General features: G+C 40.9%; 1 protein-coding gene across 2 annotated transcripts in view; it reads left to right on the plus strand.

The window, feature by feature from the left end:
- The window catches only part of TMEM132B (transmembrane protein 132B), a 34,582-nt gene extending 12,085 nt beyond the window's left edge, over positions 1–22,497 (plus strand). The window contains exons 1-5 of one of the 2 annotated variants that reach the window (XM_018076485.1): positions 2,225–2,257; positions 10,911–11,116; positions 17,166–17,439; positions 18,728–18,919; positions 20,131–22,497. In XM_018076485.1, coding sequence (XP_017931974.1) covers positions 10,953–11,116; positions 17,166–17,439; positions 18,728–18,919; positions 20,131–21,285 — 1,785 coding nt within the window. In that variant the 5' untranslated portion in view covers positions 2,225–2,257; positions 10,911–10,952 and the 3' untranslated portion in view covers positions 21,286–22,497. Of the gene's footprint in view, positions 1–2,224; positions 2,258–10,910; positions 11,117–17,165; positions 17,440–18,727; positions 18,920–20,130 lie in introns of those variants that run through there. The other variant, XM_018076484.2, reaches the window with a different exon arrangement.
- Positions 22,498–23,221: the final 724 nt, after the last annotated feature.

Genomic DNA, 23,221 nt, shown 5'->3' on the forward strand with positions numbered 1-23,221 from the left:
GGGAAGAAATATAGCTAGAAGCTGTAAGAGCTTAGAGGGATGAAAATGAAAGAAGAGCTGAAAAGGAGAAGCAGAAAGAAACACATGAAAGGGAAGAATATGAAATCTATCACAGAATAAGGTGAATGGACAGAAAAAAATCAATGGTTATTGGCAGCAAGTGTGGTTAAAATCCCAAACAAAAGTTCACTAAACCATCCTCTGCCACAGAATTGGGAGATCAAGGCAAGAAACTATTTGAAGATTTCAGGATGAACTAGGAAATGGAGCTGCAGAGGAGGAGATGACAGCTGTCCTGTCACAGCCTCCAAAGTGCACCTGCAGCACAAACATCGTAAAAAAACAAATCCTTGTGATGTCAGCCAAGAAGCCAGTATTAAGAAAACTCCAAGATCAGTGGAGAAGAGAAGAAACATGACTTTCTTAAAGAAAATAAAGGCAAAATCTACTCAGCCTTCAGTGCTGATTGCACAGAGAGTATGAAACCACAGTGCAGCACCTGCTACCCTGTGGCAGGGATGCCTGGGATGCAGTTGGAGTTGCACAGGACTTGTGTTCTGTTTGGGCAGAAATGTGATGGTCACAGCATTGGTTTACATTGTTTCTGTATGATTTGTATGAATGAGGGAGGGAGTGTCTCCAGAGAACAACAGTACAAAAGAAAAATCATGCGTCAATTAAAAAATGAAATCTGTGCTTCACATTAACTTGGTTTTCGTAGCTATGGCAAGCTAGGAGAAGAAAGTAAGAGAAGAACCTAAGATTTCATGGGAAAGTGCTTTCTGTATCTGTGCATGAAACACTTCACACGTAGATTGCACCTCAGTCGTTCTCTGATCATGTCCCTCTGAGTAAGCTCGCTTGGGACTGACAATGTGACTAAATATATTATAGTTCATATTATATAGAATTCATATAAAATCTCTGATAACTTTAAGTATTTTGGAATGCAGCCATGTTGAAGAATTCATCTCGGGCTAATGGACTTGGGCCTGCAGTACATGTAAAATTGTAATACATTTTTACCAAAACCCAGGCTAACTAATGTACAGCTCAATCAGGTACATATGCAGGTGCTGTCAACCTACTTCATATTCTGGTTGCCTGGCTACTTTATTTCCATTTTGTTTTCCCTGGCTCTTCTTCTAGTGATTTTTTACATAGGCTTTTCCTATCCCTATTTTTTTCAGGGATTTTTAACGAAGTGACATTTTTAATGACACCATTTCCTTTTCAGACACAATCTGGAAGTATTTTCTTTTTCCCACTGTCTACACCTCCATGCACTCACTAGCTCTGTGTGTGTAACAGCAGTATTAAATCCAGCAAATTTACTGCCTAGGGAGCTGTTTGCCCAGCGTTCAAGTGGTGTGTCACAAATTATCAAATGATGATTTGACCCTCTGAATGGGGAGTAGCAGCATCTCTCTCCTGCAGACAGACACCAGGATATGCTCTGGGGGAGCTGGCAGGCCCCTTCCATGCTGTATCAATGGCATAGCTTTAAACAAATCTGTATTTCCTGAGGCCCTTACCAGAGGCTTTTAGGGAAGATATCTGGGTGATTAGGCAGATGTGGCATCATTAAAGGAGTAATGATCCAGACAAGCAACCTGTCCTGGTTTGCTCATCCTTTGTTACAGTGCTGGTTGAATTACTTCCTGTTAAGGCCATAATGCACCTGCAGGCTTTGTGGTTAGGAGAGAGAACTCATAACTTCTAGGAAAAGATCCAGATTCGTATGTTTCCTGATTCCAGGGATACGTTTTTATTTCGTACATAGCTTTTACATATACTTCTCTTGTGATGAAGTGAACCACAGCTCTGAAGATAGGAACCTTTTTCCACTGCTCCCAGGTTTTTATGTTCTCTCACTCTGGCATGTTTTTCTGTATCTACACAGCCCGAAGGGAAGATGTCAAAAAACAAACTAAAAGAGAAAAATCCCAAATTACAACAGAAGACTTATGGCAGCACTCTGCAGTTTGTCACTTATCTTTCATGCATGAGTTGGAACGGTTGTTTTTGTCCAGATTCGATGGGGAAACGGAAGAACTTTACAGATCTATCTTGGCATTCAGACAGAGTTCATACAAGTCCATGCACTGGGGCTGTAGATGGGAGAAGGACTGATGGATAGGAAGAACAACTCATTTGTAGCTGGATTTTAACAGGCTCTTATTTGGTGAGAAAGAAGCCCAGTCCACCCGTGTTGTATGGATTTTGAAGCAAAGATGATGCACAGTGAAGGAGTCAGGTAGCTCTGCACTGATTTTTCTGGTAATTCAATCTCTGCCTTTAAGTGAAAGCCAATAGCAAAGTATTGATTTTCATAGGTCATGGTTTCTGAAGAGCTCTGTGAAAAAAGGTAAATCTTGTGTCATCCAAAATGTAGGCACTTTGACATTTGTTCTCACTGTGACTCGCAGGTTCTAAAAAGTTCTCCTCAAAAGGGAAAGCTCTGTGGTCTGTTACGTGTTTTGCAGACCCTTGTAGCCCTTGGGTCTGCAGCCCCCAGCAGAACCTTTCTGCTGTGATGGCTGGGAGCTTTGGACATGCCAACCCAATGCTTCCTAGTGCAGGGCCAGCTGCACACAAGCCACACACGACCTCCTGAGCCACACACGTTGTGTCCTCAGGGCTCCTCTTCTGTTTGAGAGCTTTGATGGGCTGTGTCCTTGGTAAAAGAAGGATTATGACAGTTAATTCTCTTTGTAAAATACATGGAGATGACTAGCAGAGAACCTCTAGAGAAGCATAAACACCGTTCCATGACTTGGGGCAGGCATGTCTCATGTGGAGCTGAACTGATGAATTTGGATAGCAGTGTGTAGGGAAAGATGTAATCTCGGCAATGCCATTTCCTTAACACTGTCCTTTGCCCACGGTGGAAGACACTTAAAGGTCAAAAGCTTCAGCATGTTAATGAAAGAGGAAATAAAGGTGGGAGGGGTTAACAGATGTCAGTGTCCTCTTACTCCTGCTGGCCCTTTAGGTGGAGAACACATCGATGCATGTCAGTGAGAAAACATTTCCATCTTCAGTGCAGCGTATTCACTGCTAGCAATGCAGTAGCCAAACATTTGTGTTACAATTGCACCAGGCATTTGTAATTATGTACATATAATTACATATATAATTATAAATATATGTAATTATAAATAATTATTTGAAATTATTAAAATATTCTGCTCCTCAGAGGCCAGGATGTGCTTCCTTCACCCTTGTTGGAGTTTGGATTTACTGACACAATGAAAGTCAAAGAAAAGACAGCAATAGAGCTGAGGTCACCCTGAGCGCCACCCTGAGCATTGTCCCCAAATGGGGCTGTTCTTGTAGGATTTGTTATGTTCCACTCACTGCTCCTTCCTTTATCAGAGGGAAAATTCCCTCCTCTACTGCTCCAGGTGGAGAACACAGAGGCAGCTGATCAGATCAGATTTTCATTCTTGTCATTCTGGAGCTCACTGTAACCCCCCTGTGACACAGAACCAGTGCAGATGTGGTCCCTGTGGGAGTGACACAAGGGGGGCTTTGCCCCAGGGCACCATGTGGCTTGGTTGCCTCTGGTCCCACAGAGGTTGTTCCCTTCACCCTTAACCTTCCCTTGTTTTCACCTTGGATTTCTCCTCCCCTGGTCTGGCAAGAAACCACAGCTCAGAGTAGGAAGACCTCTAGGTGTAGAGCATCAGAGACAGTGGGTTATAGAGTTCAGTGGGAAGCTCCCAGACCCTTTACTGAATAGGGAGCTCTCTCCTAATGCTGATCATCTGTGCCACTGTATATTAGATCAATAAAACAGTCCAGTATAGTCCAGTCTTGTGAGACCAGAGAAGGAAAGTAATTTTTTAGGTAAAGCCTCTTGACATCTTCCCCAAATAATTTTATCGAAGCACTTGGCTGAATGGATGCAGTTTGAGGGCTGCTTTTGTTGGCTGTGTTGGCTGTCTGAATGTCCCTTTTTTCCTTTTTTTTTACTAATTAATGAATTATTTGTTGCTCAGAGACTAAAAACTAGCTGGGAAGACTTATGAATGTTGATGTCTAGGCACAGGACCAGAGTTTTCTTTAAAAAATGAAAGTGTATTACTGAGCTCTTTTTGGGTTTTTTTTCTGTTTTTTTATTGATCTTTCAGGATAAGGATGGTGTATCCTTGTATTATTGGGACAAGATTAAAGGCTAGATTAGTGTGGCAAATATTCATGACTTAAGACATTACTCTTAATACTGTTAAGCTCACAGGCTTTATTGCTTGTCTGTCTAGTCTTTTTCTGGGCTTTACAGTGCTGTTGTAGTTGCCATATATTCACATTGCATTCACAGGGAAGGGGGGCAGCTGTCCCTCAGGGGGAGAAGCAGCACACAGGGCTCCTTTCCTCTAGGGAGTAGCCCAGGAGCAGCACAAGGACTTCACGGGCACTGGCCCCGTTGTGAGCTCCACAGCATTTCTGTGCAGCTGGGAAGGGCTGAGTTACCAGTGTCCTACACGGGTTCTGTACACACTTAGTGTCCTGGGGCTTCTTGCACACTGTGTCGTAGCAAATATAAAATATTTGTGGAGATGAGGAAATGTGGAGTTGATTTGCATTCTCCAGGAAGGTTGAGAAACCAACAGGAGCAGAAGAGCGTTTATATATATATATAATATATATATAATAAATATATATATATATATATATATATATATATATAACTATAGCTTCAGCAGTTACAACTGGTCTGCTGGGTTTTTCAAGTACACAGTCTTTAAAAACTTCTATTTCCCCTGTTAAAATTTCATTGGAAAAAATTGAAGGATACGGAATACATGAAATTGAATGAATATGCATGTAATTGTTCCTTTTTCTTTAATTTCATGGCGCCTTAGATCTTAAATTTCAGTCACAGGGATTAGAGCCATGAATCATGAACACTAAGTTTACTTAGTACATAGCAAATTACTTTTAAAGCCCATTATTTTACAAAAACCGTTACATCTGATGTTACATCTGCCTGAATATTTTCCCTTCTTACTTTTCTCACCAACGTACAAATTATTCTGTCAGCCTGTAACCCCATTTGTGTGAGTAATTCCAGTGGGGAGAAAAACAGAGCTGGGGAAAAAAAACCCACCTTAGCTTATAGTTCAAACATATGTGTTATTTTCACCTAATTAACAGTTTTTACAGAGCAGGTTCAGTGTTTGCAATTAGAGTCAGTGCAAGAAAGAGCTGGTACCATATGCTGGGGTTTCACCAGATAAACAACTCTTAAGCCCTTCTGGGATACCAGCTGATGAATATGAAGAGTGTGGATGTTTACTTAAACTAAAAAGTGTTGGTAGTGCCTAATCTGCAGAAGTGTAAGGATCAAATACTTAAGCAAAAGCCACCTCAGACAAGCATGTGCTTAAAATTTGTGCTGGCGAGAGATCCTTTATCTCAGCGCAGAGTATGAAGATGTCTGTCTAGAGATAAGCTTGCCTGTCTGGGAAGGATGTTGGCCCAGGAGAGGCACTGTATCTTGGTGACAAGGCAAACAGAAGCCATGCTGACTTGCATAATAGGTTGCTTAAAAGAAACAGAAACTCGTGGAGCAAGAATGGGACTGGCACGATTTTGATCACAAATGGACAAGGAAGCAGGAGATCCTGCTCTGAGCTCCTCTCCACATTTTCTCATTATCAACAAAAGTAGTAGTTGAATGCAAAAAAACCCAAAGTATTCCTGAAGCTTCCCCCCCAAACAAACTGTGCTGATTGAAATGAGCTTGAACCACATGAAATAAGTTTCACGTGCACCTGCTCTTCTGCATCCTGGCAGTGGAACTTCTGCTCCATCAAGGGATAATTGCAGTTTGTCCAAACAACTTGAAATGTGACATAGCTCTTAAAAAACACTGCCTAAAATTCTCAGTTCCAAGCTTGTGTCACAGTTGGCTGTCATTGCATTACAATAGACAGTTAAGTCCTCACATACTTGAAAGCTCCTGGTCTGAGGCCAGTAAATCAGTAGAAGGTCTCTCACTGACTTCAATAAGGGTTGGATCAAACCTAAAAAGACATGCTCTATCCCCTACCAGTTCCATCCCATTTGTCTTCCACACATCAAAGTAGAGTACCATCTGGTTTCCCAACCAGCTGTAGAAATGTCTGTGCTAAGACCAACAGCAACACAGCCACCACTGTAATTTAGTTATTGGTATCACACATCATTTCTTCTTGTGCAGGGGAGGTGGCATTCCTGGTGGAACAACCACTGAACCAAGTACTGTGAGCAAAGGCATTCTCTTATCTTCCAAAGACACCAGAATCCATATGGCCATGGATTTGACCTAATGAAGATGATCTCTCTTTCTCAATCTGCACATGGCAATGATAAATGAATGGGGAGAAAAGTTACTGACAGAAACAGTAACTTTTAATTCCGACAGAATTCCTCAGCTTGCATTTTTTGTAGAAAAAGTGCAATTAAAAGCACAGCTGATGGGTAAAGGATGGAACAGAGAACATTTTGGCAGCCCCCATGTACTGCTATTAGCTGCCCCCCAATTGCTTCCAGTATTCTCCCTCCATAATCAATAAGAATGAGATGCCAGAGTGGCTGCCCTTGTGAGCAGCTGCATCACCACTGTGGGTGCACAGCAGTTACTACTGACCCTGAACTCAGGCCAAGCAGTGGGCTGGAGTGTGAAAGCACACCCACCTCCTTTGGTCCTCCCCTTTCAACCTGTGCATCCACCAAACCTGCCATCTCCAGCAGGAACGCCCCTGCATGGCACGTGGGAAAGCAAATGAGAGCAGCTGCTCTGCACCTGGGACTGAAATCCTGGCAGATCTCATGTGTTGCTTAATAATTTTGCATAGATCAACAGTTTTTGAATAGTGCACACTTCATTCTGTACAGCAGGTTTTTAAACTCCCATTGTACATTCATGGATCATTGCACCTTTTCTAAGCCACAGCAATTGTCTACATTGTTAAACCAAAATGTTAATGTCTTCCATGCTGGCCTTCCCTCGAGTTCACTGCATTTCAATGGGGGTTAAATGGTAAAAACACTCTAAAACTTCAAATATCCATTCACATCATTACAAGCTGTACCTAGTGTCATCTCCCTCCTCCCTCCATTTCCTGCTTCTCTTCATCAGTAGTGTTAAATCTACAGAGAAAATGAGCAGGGCCTTCTTCAATAAAACAATAGGGTATCACTAACTCTGTGGTGTTAATTGCTGCTGAGCTGCTGTTGAAATGGTCTCATGTTGTCCACGTGGAGCTCTGTGCATCTGTGTAATTGGTAATCCCCTCCACGAGCCTACTGCTCAGACCCTCATGGTTTTCTGGTCTCTTGAACACACAGCACCTCATATATTATCTGTTTTTCCAAATCTGTGCTTTCCTGGACAAAGGGGGTTTCCTTTCAATCTTGCTTCTAACTCCTCGTCATTCCGTGTCAGACCTGAGTATAAATTACAGTTTGTGTTTTGTACACAAGGACTGTGACTGTCTTCTGTTACATCCCTTTCATTTGGCCTCCTTACAAAGCTGAGGGTGAGGTATGAGCTTTGGAATTGAACCTGCATGCAAAGATGAACCACAAGCAGGCATTTAGTTGTTTTCTTGTCAGTTCTCTGTTTTACCTGTTGACCCAAAGGATATATAAACTTTTGCTGACCTGAACATCCAATAGTTTCCCACTTACTCTTTTGGACTGGTAGCTTTTTGTTCTGGATTAGTCTAAAATGAGGAGGCTGTGACAGACTGTACAGGGCAAATTGTGCTTTTTACAATTACTCGTGGGGATTGGAGCCAACCACCTGCTTCAAAGCCCAGAGAGGTTAATTGCAGCTCTCTTTGCCTTGACCTGCATACTGGAGCACATCACGGCCAGCCTGCCCTCCTGCTTGCAGACTGTCTCAAACAGCACTTTCTGGTTCTGTCAGGCAGTTGACAATAGATGGTGACAGACTGTTTTAAACAGGCTTGTTCTGTGCATTTTAGATGAGAGGGTGGCATTCTGATTCTACTCACTGTGTAATGTTTGCAGGAGAGACTTAACAGCCATTTTCCTTTTTGTTCCCTCAGAAGCAGCAGCTCAAAAGAATTCTCTGTGTTAAGTCACCTGCTAATGCAGCTCTGCCCATGTTTCCCTGCTGTGGCAGAACTTGCCCCATGGCAAACCTGTGCATTTTCTGATGTAAACAGGGATGCTCTCCCCAAACCCCAGCAGCAGGTCATACAAGTTCCCCTTCCAGCAGCATCATGAGCCACTTCTGGCAGTCAGAGTGTGGCTAGAAAAGTATGGAAGGGACTTTAAAGGAGAGAAAGTGAAGGGCAACATTTGTTATAGGCCATTGGCCAGAGCTGGCACTGAGTCCCCAAAGCTCAGTGTGTGTTTCTCAATCCCTCTTTGCTTTGGAGCATGAGTGCTGTTAGCATGAAATCACAGCTCCCATGTGAGACCTGGAGGAAATCAGTGTTCTTTCCTCAGTGTGTAGCAGGTCCCAAGTGAAATAGGAGTACTGGACATTTTCTATACACGCTCAAGGTTCTCATTTCCTTCAGCTGAACCAAACTTACGTTCAGGTAACAGTGGCTGTAAGGTTAGAAAATGAAACATGGCAGTAGTTAAATATGTGTGAGTGCAATAGAGGCTTCCTCTTTGAGCTTTAGTCTAGCCTGCTTTATCATGGGATTCAGGTGGATTCAGCTGGCTGCAGTTGTTTTCATCCTTACTTGTACAAACTTAATTTTCCTTTAAATTATCTGGTTTGCTTGTACCTAATAGAGTAAACCCAAATTCCAGATAAAGAACTGACACAATAATGTCTCTCTCTTCAAGTTTTCCAACCTGGGTTGGATTATTTTCTGGAATATACACTTAATATACACTTAAGTGAATCAAGAGCTCTGAATGCTACACAAGACCACTGGGTGAACTATAGCATAGTTATGTATACTGATTTGTACTTACCTCTTGGTCAGTATATAAATGACCAAATGTCTCTGTCTAGACATATAATCTGTGAAATTTGTAAGCCTAGACTTATATTTTTATAGCTACAATTAATGCCCATCTTTCAGTTCCCTAATTTAGCACCTTTCTTGCCTGCTGTAAAGAAGACAAGAATATTTGAAGCAGCAAGAAGAGAATCTGAAATATTAGCTGTTGTCTTGTCAGATATTAGTTATTCCCCTGATCCGGTCTTGATGTTTATCCCTCCCTCTTTGAGTTTTCTTAATTATTTCTGTCTTGTATTAATTCTCACAAACTCCCTAGATGTAGGCTTTATGGTTTAGAATCTCAACTGCTCATTCAATTAATGGGCTTGCTTAATGTGCTTAAACTTTCCAGAGACACTTGTGACACATTACAAGGGGGGAAGAAAGATTCTGAATATGCTCCATCTCATTTGTGGTACTCTTGAGCCTGGAGTCCATTTTAAGCTCTATATCAGATTATCTAGATTTATTATTTTTTTATATTCTTGTACTCATTAAGCATTTACATGGCAGGAGTATTCTCTCCAGAAGAATGACTTAGTTTCCTTTGCCCCTTCCCTCACCACCTGACTTAGCCCCTTTGTAAAGAAGCAATTGGTTGTAGTTTCAGTACATGGAGTAGGATCTGAGAAGCTGACTTGAAAATGGCAAATGTGGAAGTGCAGCTCTTTTCTTTTATATATGAGTACTGCATATTTTTTGAGCAAAACAAAATGGCTGCTAGAGATCTTCTGTGATTTTTCTTGGCTCAGTAACCCCCAATTCCTGCTAATATCTGAAAAGATTTGAGGTAGGTGTGCAGAGGAAAGCCAACCTGTGTTTCAGCATATTCCCCACTGAAGTCTACATGAGTTATCTCAGTAACTCCAGGAAACCAGAATTTAAACACTGGCTTAGCCAGGATCCCTGCGGATCCGAGTCCCAGTGCATTGTACAGCCTGACACAGAACAGTCCTGACAAGAGAACAAAGTCCATTTCAGTAACACAGCTACATCTCATGAGCTGTGGGTTTAAAAGATTAAAACCACAGTACATGGACTCCATTAGAAACCATCCCCTCTCTCTCTCTCCCCCCAGCAGAATGTAAACCTGTATATAGATACCAGTACATGTGCATGTATATACATATATATGAGCACGTTGTACATGAATCTAAATGTCTGTATGTGTATATAATCTGAAAGTATACACACATTCATAAATATATTAGGAAATCCTACCTCATGGAGAAGGAGTCTCATCCTTCCAGGGTGCAGGTTAAAGGTGTTGCTACCTCGTGTTCTTTGTATAAATAAGATCTGTGCTCAGGACCTTCATTTTGTGCCAGGGGATCCCTGAAACCAAGAGGGCAGATGAGTTGTAGTATAGAGCCCACATACTTGTTTTAGCAGTGATTTCATAGAAAGACACAAACCAACTATGAATACATTTTGTTAAAACAATTACTGAGAAGTTCTAAAAGTTAATGCTTCTGCTGCACTTCTGCTCATGAGCCATACGGGGATCTTTGTCTTTCAGCATTACAGTGCTCAAGGAAAAGGGAAAGGATTCTGGTTTATGGTTCTGAGTCAGTCTTTTTCTTACTAACATATGGCCCCATTTTTTTCCTGGTTCTTTAAGCAAGTTGTAAACATAAACGTTGATGCACATGGAGTTTGATTCATGAAGAGTTTAATTTGCCTAGTATAAAAGATTCACACAGGTTATATAACATCATTAAATTATTTTTGTAGTTTGAGTAGTATTCTTTGAGGAAAGCAGAACTCTTTCCCTGGGGTCCATTTATCACTGTTTGCTCCTAATTAGAAAACTGAAAATGCAATATGCATGACTTACATTTTCAGAGTTGTCTTTGGACTGATGTATCATTCCCTTTGCTTCCTCAGGAACTTTTATTCATTTCCTAATTTTTTTTTTTTTTTTTTAAGGTTTCTGACAGCTGTGACTCCATCTTCGTTAATGGCAAGGAAATGAAAAGCAAAGTGGATACTATTGTTAACTTCACTTATCAGCATTTTACCACCCAATTAGAAGTGACGGTCTGGGTTCCAAGGCTCCCACTGCAGATAGAGATCTCTGATACAGAGCTTAGCCAGATCAAAGGCTGGAGGATACCTGTCACCTCCAATAAAAGGTATGCTTACAGTATTAACTCAGTCCAGACACGTGCCCGGGGCCTCTGATTTTAGAACACAACGATTTTGAGAGTATTTCTCAGAATCTAAAATCTCCTGTTTGCCACTAGCTTTACAGTCTGCCTTTAGCCTTCATTAAAACATCCAACAATGATATCAGTAGGTTACATTTTATCCTAATCTATATAGTTTAAAAGTCTGTGGCTTTGCCTGGAGCATTAATCAATTCCACACAATCTCAGGGAATGTATCACATACTCGATGTGCAAAGCTGGGGAAAAGGACCTGGAACTCTCCCATTGATATGTAAACATCACTTGTGTGTGTGTGTTTGTGTGTGTGTGTGTGTGTGTGTGTGTGTATGTGTTTGATGCTCAGCACTGCCAGCACTCAAGTTTCTGTCTATGGTGATGAATAACAGGGCCAAGGAGGGAGTGAGGTCACAGAGGTTGGACAAGATGATCACTAAAGGGCTCTTCCAACCCAAACCATTCTTTGGGTAGTTATTCAGTCTCTGTGCAGATGCACTCTACAGCAGACCTGGCTGAAGCATTATTTACCAGATCTGAATTAAGTAAAAAACAACTTACTGTCCTATTGAGGACCATGTTCTGATGAACGGATTCTACAAGGAAAAAGTGGATAGGGAAAAAGAAGGGAGAGGGTGGCAGGGATTTTGAGCTCTGTGCCCATCATTCCCTCTTGAAAATACCCACTCTAGAATAACCATCATTTGGACAATTTGCAAGATTAAGAACTTCCAGGAACACTGCTATATTGCTGGATTTCAGGCGAAGTTGAAAAATATTACTGAAGAACAAGGTGTGACACCAGCTCAGATTTATATTACAGTGAAAAAGCCTTTCTGGCAGCAGTAACTGCAGTGCTAAACACTGTGGCAGTTCTAGCTAAAGCACTCGATTGCCCAGGAGAACATCTCAGCTACTGAAGAGCCTTAAAGAGACCAAACAGACAGCAGGGGAACAGAATTGCCCAACACTTTATGTGGGCATAAAACTAAGGGCAATAGGACACAATTTGCAGGATATTCCGATAATGAGCTCCAGAGAATGGGACTGACTGACCTCTTGATAGGTGGATATTTTTTTTGGCTATGACAGAAGAGGTGATGAAGATCTGGCACAAGAGAAATAGGTGTGTTTGCTTCAGTGACAAAGGCAGCGTTGCCCTTTGTGGCAGGCAGAGCTGTGCTAGGTGAGGAATGAATGGTTGCCAACTGCTTTAAGTTTCACTGAGCTTACCTGCTTCTGCTGTGCCTGGTGCTGCACCACTCCCTTAGGCACAGGTCCTGCTAAAACCAGTGGGGATTTTGCTGAGTAAACAGCTGCAGGATTAGGCTGTTGGTGTTTATTACAGCAGTAAACGTTGAGCAGCAAGCTCGGTGAGTGAGACATACAGCTGTGGCTGAGAGTCGTGGACATTTTGAAGTTAAACCCATTACACACCATGCTGGAAGCTTACCCCCTGGTTCTGATTTATTTGGCCAGCTGAAATAAAGATAATGGTCTGAGAGTCTGCTCTGTTTGCAACCTGGCAAGCTCTGCAAAGTTTTGATGCAAAGCATTTGCTGCTGCTTGGGTTGCATCTGAACTGCTGGCACATCTTCAGCAGGCATTTTCCATGGAGGGAAAGCATGGACACCATGTCATTCCCCAGAACTGCAGCTGGTAGGTCATGGCATTGTATGTCAGCAGTACAAACCCATGTGAACGGGAAAGGTTTCAACTGGAAATTAATTATCTCTTGTTTTATTGACCATTCATGTGGATTTCTTTAACTTTGCAGGGTATTCTAAATCAATAGTCAGTCTAGGACTAGCATTAGTTGTGCTCAGTCTGACATTTACTTTGTACATAAGGTTTTTACATTTCCTTTATTTTTAGATTTAGATGGCTTTTTACCTGAGATTTAGTGGCTTTTCATGTTGGTTCTTTTTTATTATTACTATTTTCCTCTTTATTTTTTAATCTGCTTATTCCACCACCTCCTCCATGTTTCCCAATATCCTAAACATGGGTGAGTTTTTTGATGAGTTAAGTGGTGACCTGAAGCACACGAGACATTTGGACTACAGGCAGGAGCTGCAGGTTGTTTTCCTGAACCCTCATTCCAGGACAGAGCCAGAAGACCACATTCACTTATTCTGAGCAATGGTGCAGCCTGGAATTCTTCAGAGTGCCTGCCTGGTCTGCCTAATACAGTGTTAGTGTTGCAGAGTAAAGATGATGCCTTATGTGATACCTGAGTAGGTTTGAAAGAGAGCAAGCAGAGTGCTTTTGTCTTTGGAAAAAACCCAAATCCAAGCATTTCCCAGCAGGTGGAAGCCATAGCATCACATTGCTCCAAACTTCATTTTCATGTAAGAGCCAGTATTTGCAATTTGCATGAGGTTTTTGATATCTATCCTTGAAGGAAACCCATGGATTCTTTCAAAAGTCCCTGCCAACAGGCTTAGGCAATTTTAAACTTAGGTTCAGTCACACAGAGCCCACAGGTCAACTGAAACTGTACCACCGTCCTCAGGTCTGGTCATGGAAGGACAGCAGGGTGGCTTCTTTGTTCCTCACCTCACACAGACAGAACTATCTTCTGTTCTCCTCCTGTTTGCCAGGGTTGGTGTCCTCACACCACTGCTTGTCTTCTCAGCAAGAGCTAAACATTGCTATAAAGTCATTCATCAACATACAGAGGTAAAATTTTGGAGCATTTTTTTTAGGGATTGTGCAGAGACACTTCAGCAACCTCCAAACTTCCCTTTATGTCCTCTGGCTCCCCGAGGCCTCGTTCCCACACACACAGAGTGTGGCTGTGCTGGTTCAGTTGTCTGAGGGGCTGAGCCAGATGGCAAAATAGAACTGGGTTTACAATAATCTTTTAAATGTTTTTATTGGTGCTGTTGACAAAAGAAACGCTTGTGAAACTCCTGCCTCAGCATGGCTGTTCTTCATCTGAATATAGCTGCTCCTGGTTCAGACCTGAGACAGTGTTTATATGCCCCAAATCACATCTGTTCTTTCCAGTCATGTTTGTTGATCCAATAAAATGTATTGCTTCTCCCTATAAACCTTGTCATGTTTGTAATTGTAAAATACTTGTGATTAAAGACATGTTTGCTTATCTAACTCCTTGAGTAATTTCTACAAAGCAATGAATAAGACAGAGTCTTCACAAAAATTTTACAAATTTCCCACACACAGTTCAGTTTGAACTGTGTTGGTTTTCAGCTGGTCTAAACTGCTGTAATAGCAGGAACTTGCTAGAGGAACAGAAAGGAAAAACCAGGCTGTTTTAATGCCAGAAACTAGAAAAAAACCCTCGTCTCCCCTATGTAAGAGCTGTAATACAATTTACCAGATCAGTCTGCAAATATGTGGCAAATCTTTATTATTATCAAGAGGAGAACTTGATCTATGGTGAGTGCTACTGCAGATATGAAGAGCCTCCCTTGACAGATGAAAGTTGGCTCCACGGATCATCTCGTGACTAATGCATGGTGCTTGAACCAGCATGGGCTGACAGAACTACTGCAGTGGGCTGCAAAAACCCACAGCCTCAGCAAACAATAGGTGTATATTTAAATTAAAGTCAAATATTAGAGTGTAGAAGAGGTCCAGGCAGACTCTGCTAGTCTAACAAGAACATTTATTTTGATTCCTCGTGCATCTGCAAAATAATTACCTTCGTCTTGAAGTTCCTGCACTAGCTCTGTGCACACATATTTACATGGGATGAGCTGCTCCAACTTGCATTAATAGGAATTTCAGGGCTGAAGTCTCCCAGAACAAGCTGGAAATTTAATTTCAGTACATATTTGCAACTGGGATAGCACATTGTTTTCAGGAGGGTCCCAGGGAGGCTGATACCACACAGTGTGACTTCACATGTGCTTCACTATCAGGCACAGAGGTCACTGGGCTGTGACCAGCTCTTCTTTGGTCCTGTCTGGTACTCAAGACAAAAGCAATAAAAGTTTGCCTGAGTTAAAAGCAGGAAAAAATAAACTGCTTTAGTTAAAGCCCTGTGTGAGTGCTGCCCCTCAGAAGAAAAGCCATACTTTAAGGTGAATTAAGTGAAACTGGATCCAAACCATTCCATTTGTGAGTAACAGCATCTGCACAAAGCTGGAGCACGCTGTAAATTCCCTCCTTTAGTTAATTGACTTTAATGTCCTATGGAGATAAGGCCTCAGAGATTTTTGTTAATAGGTAGACTGTATTTTCAAGATCTGTAAAAACACCAAATTGCATTTCTCCCTGAACTGTGAGTGGAGTTATGTGCAGCTTATTTCTGTAGCTTTCACTAAATCAACTTCTAGTGGTTTGCATTTTGTATCCTAAAGAGATTTTTTTTTTTCATTTAGGGGTGTTCCAAATGTTTTTTAAATACATTACTCTTTTTAATGAGTATTTCAAATTCAAAACCAGCAAAACTGATTTCTTTAGGGTTTTTTTAAACAGAAAATTAACATCTGGCCCGAGAATGTGATGCCTGGTTTGAGAGTGGAGTAAATTAAGAGAGACATACTTAAAGTGCTCACAGGCAGTGTCTATAACGTGGAGTTGACAGATCAGTGATTAGATCAGTGCTACCAGGCACCCTTGTAACAGGGCTGCTGGTTTAACTCAGCTCTCTGGCAAAGCCTTTCTCTGTGTGAAGTGTAAATTAAATATAATTCTGGCAACCTTGGTTCACTCCAGAAAAGCCAAAAAAGCAAGAAACAAAGTAGAAGGATTCTGAGAGAGATTCCTGTTGGTGGACACTATTGTTTTACATACACAAAACCAAAGACCATTTACTTGAGGCTGAATCTATATACTCAGCTAACAAGTGATGCATTGAAAATGTATTCCTAGCATATTAGATTCTGTAACACTGGGACTTTCTGTCATTTTGAAGAGCACAAGGGCTTTTCTTTGATACATTTTCAGTTTACTGTTTGCCAACTTCGTCTTAAAACAATTTATAACACAAGCAATTCTCTTTTATAATAGTTTTTCATAGCTGTTATTTCAAAGGAGAAGATAAAGGAACACAATAAACACAAAACTACCTCCCAAAATACTTTGAAAAATAAGAGACTTACCCTGTATTTCCCACCCTTGCTATAGAGGCTTCAGGTCCAGTAGGTAAAGGAGGAAGGAAAATTATTTCTAAGCAATGAATCCGCAGCATGGGGGCATAATGAGTAAAGGTGTGACCACCTACTGCTTAATACCTGACTTGGAAGAGATAATTCATGTATTTGTCCAAAGAATGAATAATAGCAAAAAAAAAAAATTGATGGTAAACTGGGTCTTAAAGCAGACAAAATTCTGTGGGGTGTGAGAGCACTGCTGTCATGTACAAATCACCCTGACACCTTCTCTGAGCTTTATGGAAAGCTGTTGTACTGTCACAGGTTATATTTTGCAAGGAGGACAGATAGAAAATGTTAAAAGAAGTGTGTCTAATGGTGCAGTTGTTTCTGTGGGGTGAGTGCTGGTCTCAACCACTCTGGCACGGTGTTACCTGAGTAACCAATGTCCTGAGAGGGAACCTAAGTGCCCAGTTTGGTTTTTTGGAAGCCCCATGTGATCATTACATGACTAAACATACCAGACATTTGCATGAACTGTATGAGATTTAAGATAAAATTATAATATATTTCTCAAATGCAGAGGGCTTAATGAACCTATAAGACAGACGTGGGAAGAGGTGGGGTGGCATTGCCTCATAAGGGAACCCCAGAGCTGTTAAAACAGATTTGGAGAGATGAGCAGACATACTTTCAAACTGCTGGGAGGTCCCACTCAAACAAAGAATTTACTAGAAGAAGTGACAGTAGCTTTTAAATTGAACAGTACAAAAAAAGCTCTACGAGCACCTCACCAAGATTTAGTGACCATCACATCCAAAACCGGGTTTCCTGTTTCCCACACAGCAGCAGAGGATAACATTAATCTAATTGAGAACACCCTGCAGCTGAAGCTCTGCAGTGCTGTAGGGAGCTCATGGCAATGCAGATAATGACCGTGGATCTATTTACAGGCCCACCCGTGACAGCGAGGAAGAAGAAGACGATGAGAAGAAAGGCAAAGGTTGTACCCTCCAGTACCAACATGCCATGGTGCGAGTTCTTACCCAGTTTGTAGCCGAGTCCTCGGAGTTTGGAGGCCACCTGACCTACATGCTGGGCTCTGAGTGGCAGTTTGACATCACTGACCTTGTGGCTGATTTCATGAAGGTAGAAGAGCCCAAGGTTGCTAAACTTCAAGATGGTCGAGTTCTGGTTGGTCGTGAGCAAGGCATCACCACAGTCCAGGTACAGCCTGAGGTGTATCTGCAGCTTCTGTATTGAGAGTTCTGGATGCTCACACACAAGAGCTGCTTAGCTTAGAAAAGCAATTATCTCAGAAAAAAATAAAAGAAAAAAGCTTAAAAAAATGGACATGCTAAACATAAAAGGAAGTTTGAATGGGTTTTCATTGTGACTGTTTGTCCATAAAATACCTTTAAGTGATGCTTTTGAAGAGACTTATCTTTATTAGTGTGACTGGCAACACAGTGAGATTTTCTGACCAGTGCAACAGGTTATATGATGCACACAGCTAGCTTCTTTTAACTTAAGTGGGGCCATGTAAATGTAACTGTTAGGAAATTGTGCCAAATATCTACATGCATCTTTATATACTTTGAAAAATTAGTCCCTATATATTTGCAAAGTGGATCACAAAATGTGGACACAAAAATAATCTTCAGACACCTTTCAGAGTGTTCCTGTTTACCACCTGTCTCTCTTTTTAACTTCACTCACATTTCTTAATCAGAATAAAGGAATACAAGATTTGGGCTCCTAGTTACAGCAAACATCTGTAATGTTTTGTTCCCACTGTTTTCTCTGCAGTCAACACAAAGAAACAGGTACTTTTAGGGCTCAGCTCCTTTCAGCCTAAAACAAATGTCACAAAGAGGTCAAGAAACTTATGCCCTTAAGTATTTTGGGTTGGAACCAGCTGATTCTGGCATCACTATAAAGGTATCTGTCTCTTTCTGAGCATGTTAGAAAGAAAGTCTTAGAGGAACTGGCAGGAGTGTTTTGGCATTGAAAAATGCAGGCAGACACCCAGTGGGGTTTTCAAAGTTCTTTTGCAAATCTCACTTTCATTTCATTCAGGTTCTCTGTCCCTAGAAAGGCAACAGGCCAAGTTCCTATCAGCCAGGTTTTGTACACTTATTTATCCCCCTGCTGAGTTTCAGTGTTAATCAGTGTCTTACACTCTGCCCTGTGCTGCACTGCGTTCACAGGGAGTTTTTCAGACCACACAAAAATGACTTTTTTTTGAAAAACAAGTCCATTTAATATATTCTATACTCCATTGTTGAGACAAAGCTGCAATTTTGAAGTGATTTGTTGCTTTATTAAATTATTTTTTAGATAAAGTAATTTAGCAGCAAATGACTGTAATGTCTTGGGGGAAACATCAGTTCTAGTTTACACACGGATGTGACAAACCCAAGATTAATCTGAAATGTTGTGCTGATTAGAGGCTAATCTTGCTCTACAACAGTTAGTTGCTATTTCATGCAAGGTGTTTGCTTTCTCTTTGAAGGTTCTGTCCCCTCTTTCGGATTCCATCTTGGCAGAGAAGACAGTGATAGTTTTAGATGACCGGGTAACCATTACAGATCTAGGAGTACAACTAGTTTCAGGCTTGTCTGTCTCCTTACAAATCAGCAAAGGAAATAAGAGAGCAATCGTTTCTACCACCTCTGCCTATGATATCCTTCACACTCCAAAACAGGTATGGTCCAAAATAGTATATAGAATTAATTAATGTGTTTACTGTGCTTTGTCAGAAGCGAGGGAAAAGTTACTTGCTGTAAATTTTAGAGAGCACCTGCAATGTATGGCTGTGAAAAGCAGTCACTTCACATAGTAAAGGCTGTTTATCTTCCTGACCAACTCCTGCAGTGCAAACACCTGTACAGAATGACCATTAAACTCTTCTTGGAGGTCTTGGAGACCTGTAGAGCACAGAAAAAGTGATGGACGTGTCCAGGAATGCCAAATGCCACAGAAAGCATGTATGTGTCACTCAAGACAGTTTTTCTATGGAAAAATACAGTCTAGTTGTGCAAACAGAGGAGAAAATCCCAGTCCTTAATAGTCTCACAAAGTCAGCTCACCCCAAAGAACCTTTGGCTCCAGGTACAGAAGTTTTCATGACCTGCATTGCTGAAATCTGATCAGTTTGTGAGGGATTAAACAACTTTCAATGAAGCCACAGAATAAATTCCACACGTCTTTTTTTATAGAACTGAGGTTTTACATCAGTAGCAAAAGCGTAACTGTATTTTTTGCACTAGCAATTTGTAGCAGGAAGACAAATTGTTTTGATCAAAACATCCTTGAAAATTGTGGTTTTGTGAGTTTCTGTTGTTCCCAGAAAAGACTACAATCACTTTTGCATAGTACACATCTTGTATATTTGAAAGCATGACAAAAGGTATAAAGTATTGTACCTCATTTGTTTGATGGGCTGGATGGGATCACTGGTCTCACATAACAGCTCTGCATGTTGTATTCCACATGGCACTGGAACTGCAGCATTAGAGACATTTCCCATTATAGGTCCTTTATGAAATTAATTAACCGGGACATTGGAAATATGATTATTTGCATCATGAGGTCCTGGCATTCAAAAGAGACTTCTCACTTCAGATTGAAAAAAAGAATTGTCAATTTTCTTTATCATCACCTTATATTAAATTTAGATGACTGTTTCTTTGGTAGTTCTTGAAGATGAGATAAATGTGGCCTAGAGAGCACAAATCTGCAAAAAAATGAGAAGCACTGCAAACATTTTCATTTTCTTTAAAAAAAAAAAAAAATAACAAAAAATCCCAAAGTTAAACTCTGTGTTTATTTTGGCAGTGCCAAACAGACTTAGACAACTGAGCATCTGATATGTTCTCTCTCTCACATTTTTTTCCTCATCCTTTTCCCCCCCAGGAAGCCATAGTCAGTGCTTGGATTCTGTTCAGTGATGGGTCAGTGACACCGTTGGATATCTATGACTCCAAGGACTTCTCCATCACCATCACTTCTCTGGATGAGATGGTCGTGTCTTCACACCAAAACCTTCAGTCCAGCTGGCCTGTCGTGGTGGCAGAAGGGGACGGGCAAGGACCTCTGATTAAAATTGAAATGGTCATCAGTGAGCCCTGCCAGAAGACTAAGAGGAAGAGCATTTTGGCTGTTGGGAAGGGAAATGTCAAAGTGAAGTTTGGTCAAAAAGATTCTGACCAAAAAGGAGGCACTAATGACATTGATGATGTGGAGAGGGATTTTAAAAGCCATGCAAGCAATTCTATAGAGAAAGCTGCAGAACAAGATAGGACAGCACAAGAATGGTCCAAAAACCACGAGGACATGTTCAGTCATGAGGACAATGCAAACAAAAGCACAACTTTCATGTCTCCCATTGATCAGGAGTCCCTGGAGGATGGACAGCTCCAAAATAACCCAACTGCCTTCACAGGTTTCCCTACACAAGTAGAAATACCAGGAGAAAACAATCCCAGTGATCTCTCATTGACTTCAAGAGGATTAACAGATTTGGAGATTGGCATGTACGCACTGCTGTGTGTTTTCTGCTTAGCAATCTTGGTCTTTTTGATTAACTGTGTGGCATTTGCTTGGAAGTACAGGCATAAAAGGTTTGCTGTGAGTGAGCAAGGCAACATCCCCCATTCCCATGACTGGGTCTGGCTCGGAAATGAGGTTGAACTGCTGGAAAACACGGTGGACATTTCACTCCCGTCGGAGGAGTGCACTACCATGATTGACAGAGGAATGCAGTTTGAAGAAAGCAACTTCCTCCTTAATGGGAGTTCTCAGAAGACTCTTCATAATCATATCCTCAGATCTTCTGAGTACCTTTGTGAAAAAGAAGTTAAAAGTGAACCTATAAATCCTTCTGGGCCAAAGCAGAAGAGAGTAAAGTTCACTTCATATACAACAATACTGCCCGAGGATGGAGGCCCCTACACCAACTCAATTCTATTTGACAGTGATGATAATATTAAATGGGTATGCCAAGATATGAATCTTGGTGATTCCAAGGAACTTAGGGACTATATGGAAAGACTGCAAGACAATATGTAAAACTACTTTCTTATGTTTGTAATCACCTTTATGCCTTCTGTTTATGGATGGTGGAGCGGTCAGACCAGTCAGCAATAGGAACAAGACAGTCCAACCTTGGAGTTACTGAGATGATAACCTGATATCAGTGAGCAGGTACAAGAGGCTGGCTGAGTTAATCCTGTTTCACCACAAACCAGGATGTGCCCCTAAAACAGCTACCTGTAGGTGTTGGAGGTGTCCCACACGATGGCTGTTTTTGTATACTGCCTGGTACTAGCAAAACGCTAATACAACTACGCTCAGACTCAGAGGAGACTTCATTTGTTTGTCATCTCTCATGATAAATGGTAAATCGGAAAAGGAAGGGATATTTGTTGGCATTGATTTTTCTAGTCGTCGTCCTTTGTAAAGCACAGTGGACATTTCTTGCTTACAGCCTGAAACGAGGCTTACAGAAAAAGGGATCGGAATGAATCTAATTTTATTGCCTATGTGCAATGCAGCCAAGAAGTCTTATTATTTTTTACAGATATAACCCCCCCCATGTGGTTAATTTCATCTTCTGTTGTTTATGAATTTCATTTGACTTAGGGAACATTAAATATTTTCTTTGAAGGGGTTTGTTTTCTTTTTTGTTGTACCAAAGTGTAGTACAGTAATATTTATAATGATTTGAGTTTTCTATTCATCTGCATCAGCCCCTAGAGATACCTCCTTCATCACTGATTATCTTCCTCCTTTCCATATGGGTATATGGGTCGTTAGTATTTGAAATATAGAAAGGTATTAGAACTCTTACTGGGAAAGGGTTGTATCTTCTTACAGGGAACTGTAAATATAATAATAAACCCTGGAAAATAAAAATCAAGGAGTAGCCCTGGGTTCACTTTTGTCATTGCTAATATGAAAAAGTAACCTGCAACAAAACAGCACATACTTCAAAGGGAAATGCTTTGCTGAAACAGCAGCTTGGTTGACAATACACGTTATTATCTGAATGAGAAAGTCAAATGTGGTATCGAAATGCATGGAATAGGAAGGAAGCTTCCTAGGAAATAAGCAAAGCTTGGATCTACTGTTACTCTGTACTAGTTAATACACTGGTGGTAGAGATTAGCAGGACAGAGAAGTTCATGCTCGACAGCTCATGCCCCAGACCTTGTCTAAAACATCTCTGTCCATAAAGCCATTAAAGAACAAAACTTTACACCATGTTTCATTAAAAGCAAAGAAAGAAAGAAAGAAAGAAAGAAAAGACACACTGGGCACGTTGGGACTGTGGTCACACAAGTGACTTAGCAATTTTAACAAGGGAAACATGCCAGAGATTCAAAGCTGCTATTTCATATGCATTATATGTATTTTTTTTTTTACTGAAAGGGTGACTGAAATATGTTGGAAGTTACAGTTAGGAAAAAAAAATAATCTACAGAATAATTAAAAAAACCAATAAAGCACATGTTCTTGTGATGAGTCATGTGCAATAAACACAAGATCCAAATTACAACTGCCTTCCCTACTATAGTTCCCACCTCTAGATCAAAGCAGCATTTGAATTTATAATTCAGTCTTGATATTAGAACAAACCAGACAACTTAACCATGGGAAACTCTGCACTTGGATCTTAAACTGGAAACATGTTTAAGGTAACTACTGGAAAATACAAGAATTTTAACGTTGAGACTAGAGAGTGAGGACACCAGGCTTATATAAGTGATTAGAGACTTATGTTTGCTGGCACTGAACTGCATAGGGAGGGGATAGCATCTGTTATAATCTAATTTTAAGGAAAGAAAATAATAGAGCACAGATATGCTTCTGTTTCATAAGGGATGCGTCAAATGAAGTCTTGGGTTGTTTAACAAATGTTCTCTTCCCTTTAAATCCTCCAGACCTCATAAGAAAATACGAATTCCTACAATGATCCTTATGACTAATAACATAAAAATCCCCT

The sequence above is a fragment of the Manacus vitellinus genome, unplaced genomic scaffold (assembly GCF_001715985.3).
Source record: "Manacus vitellinus isolate BGI_N305 unplaced genomic scaffold, ASM171598v3 scaffold_31_pilon, whole genome shotgun sequence".
In the NCBI taxonomy this organism is placed as follows: Eukaryota; Metazoa; Chordata; class Aves; order Passeriformes; family Pipridae; genus Manacus; species Manacus vitellinus.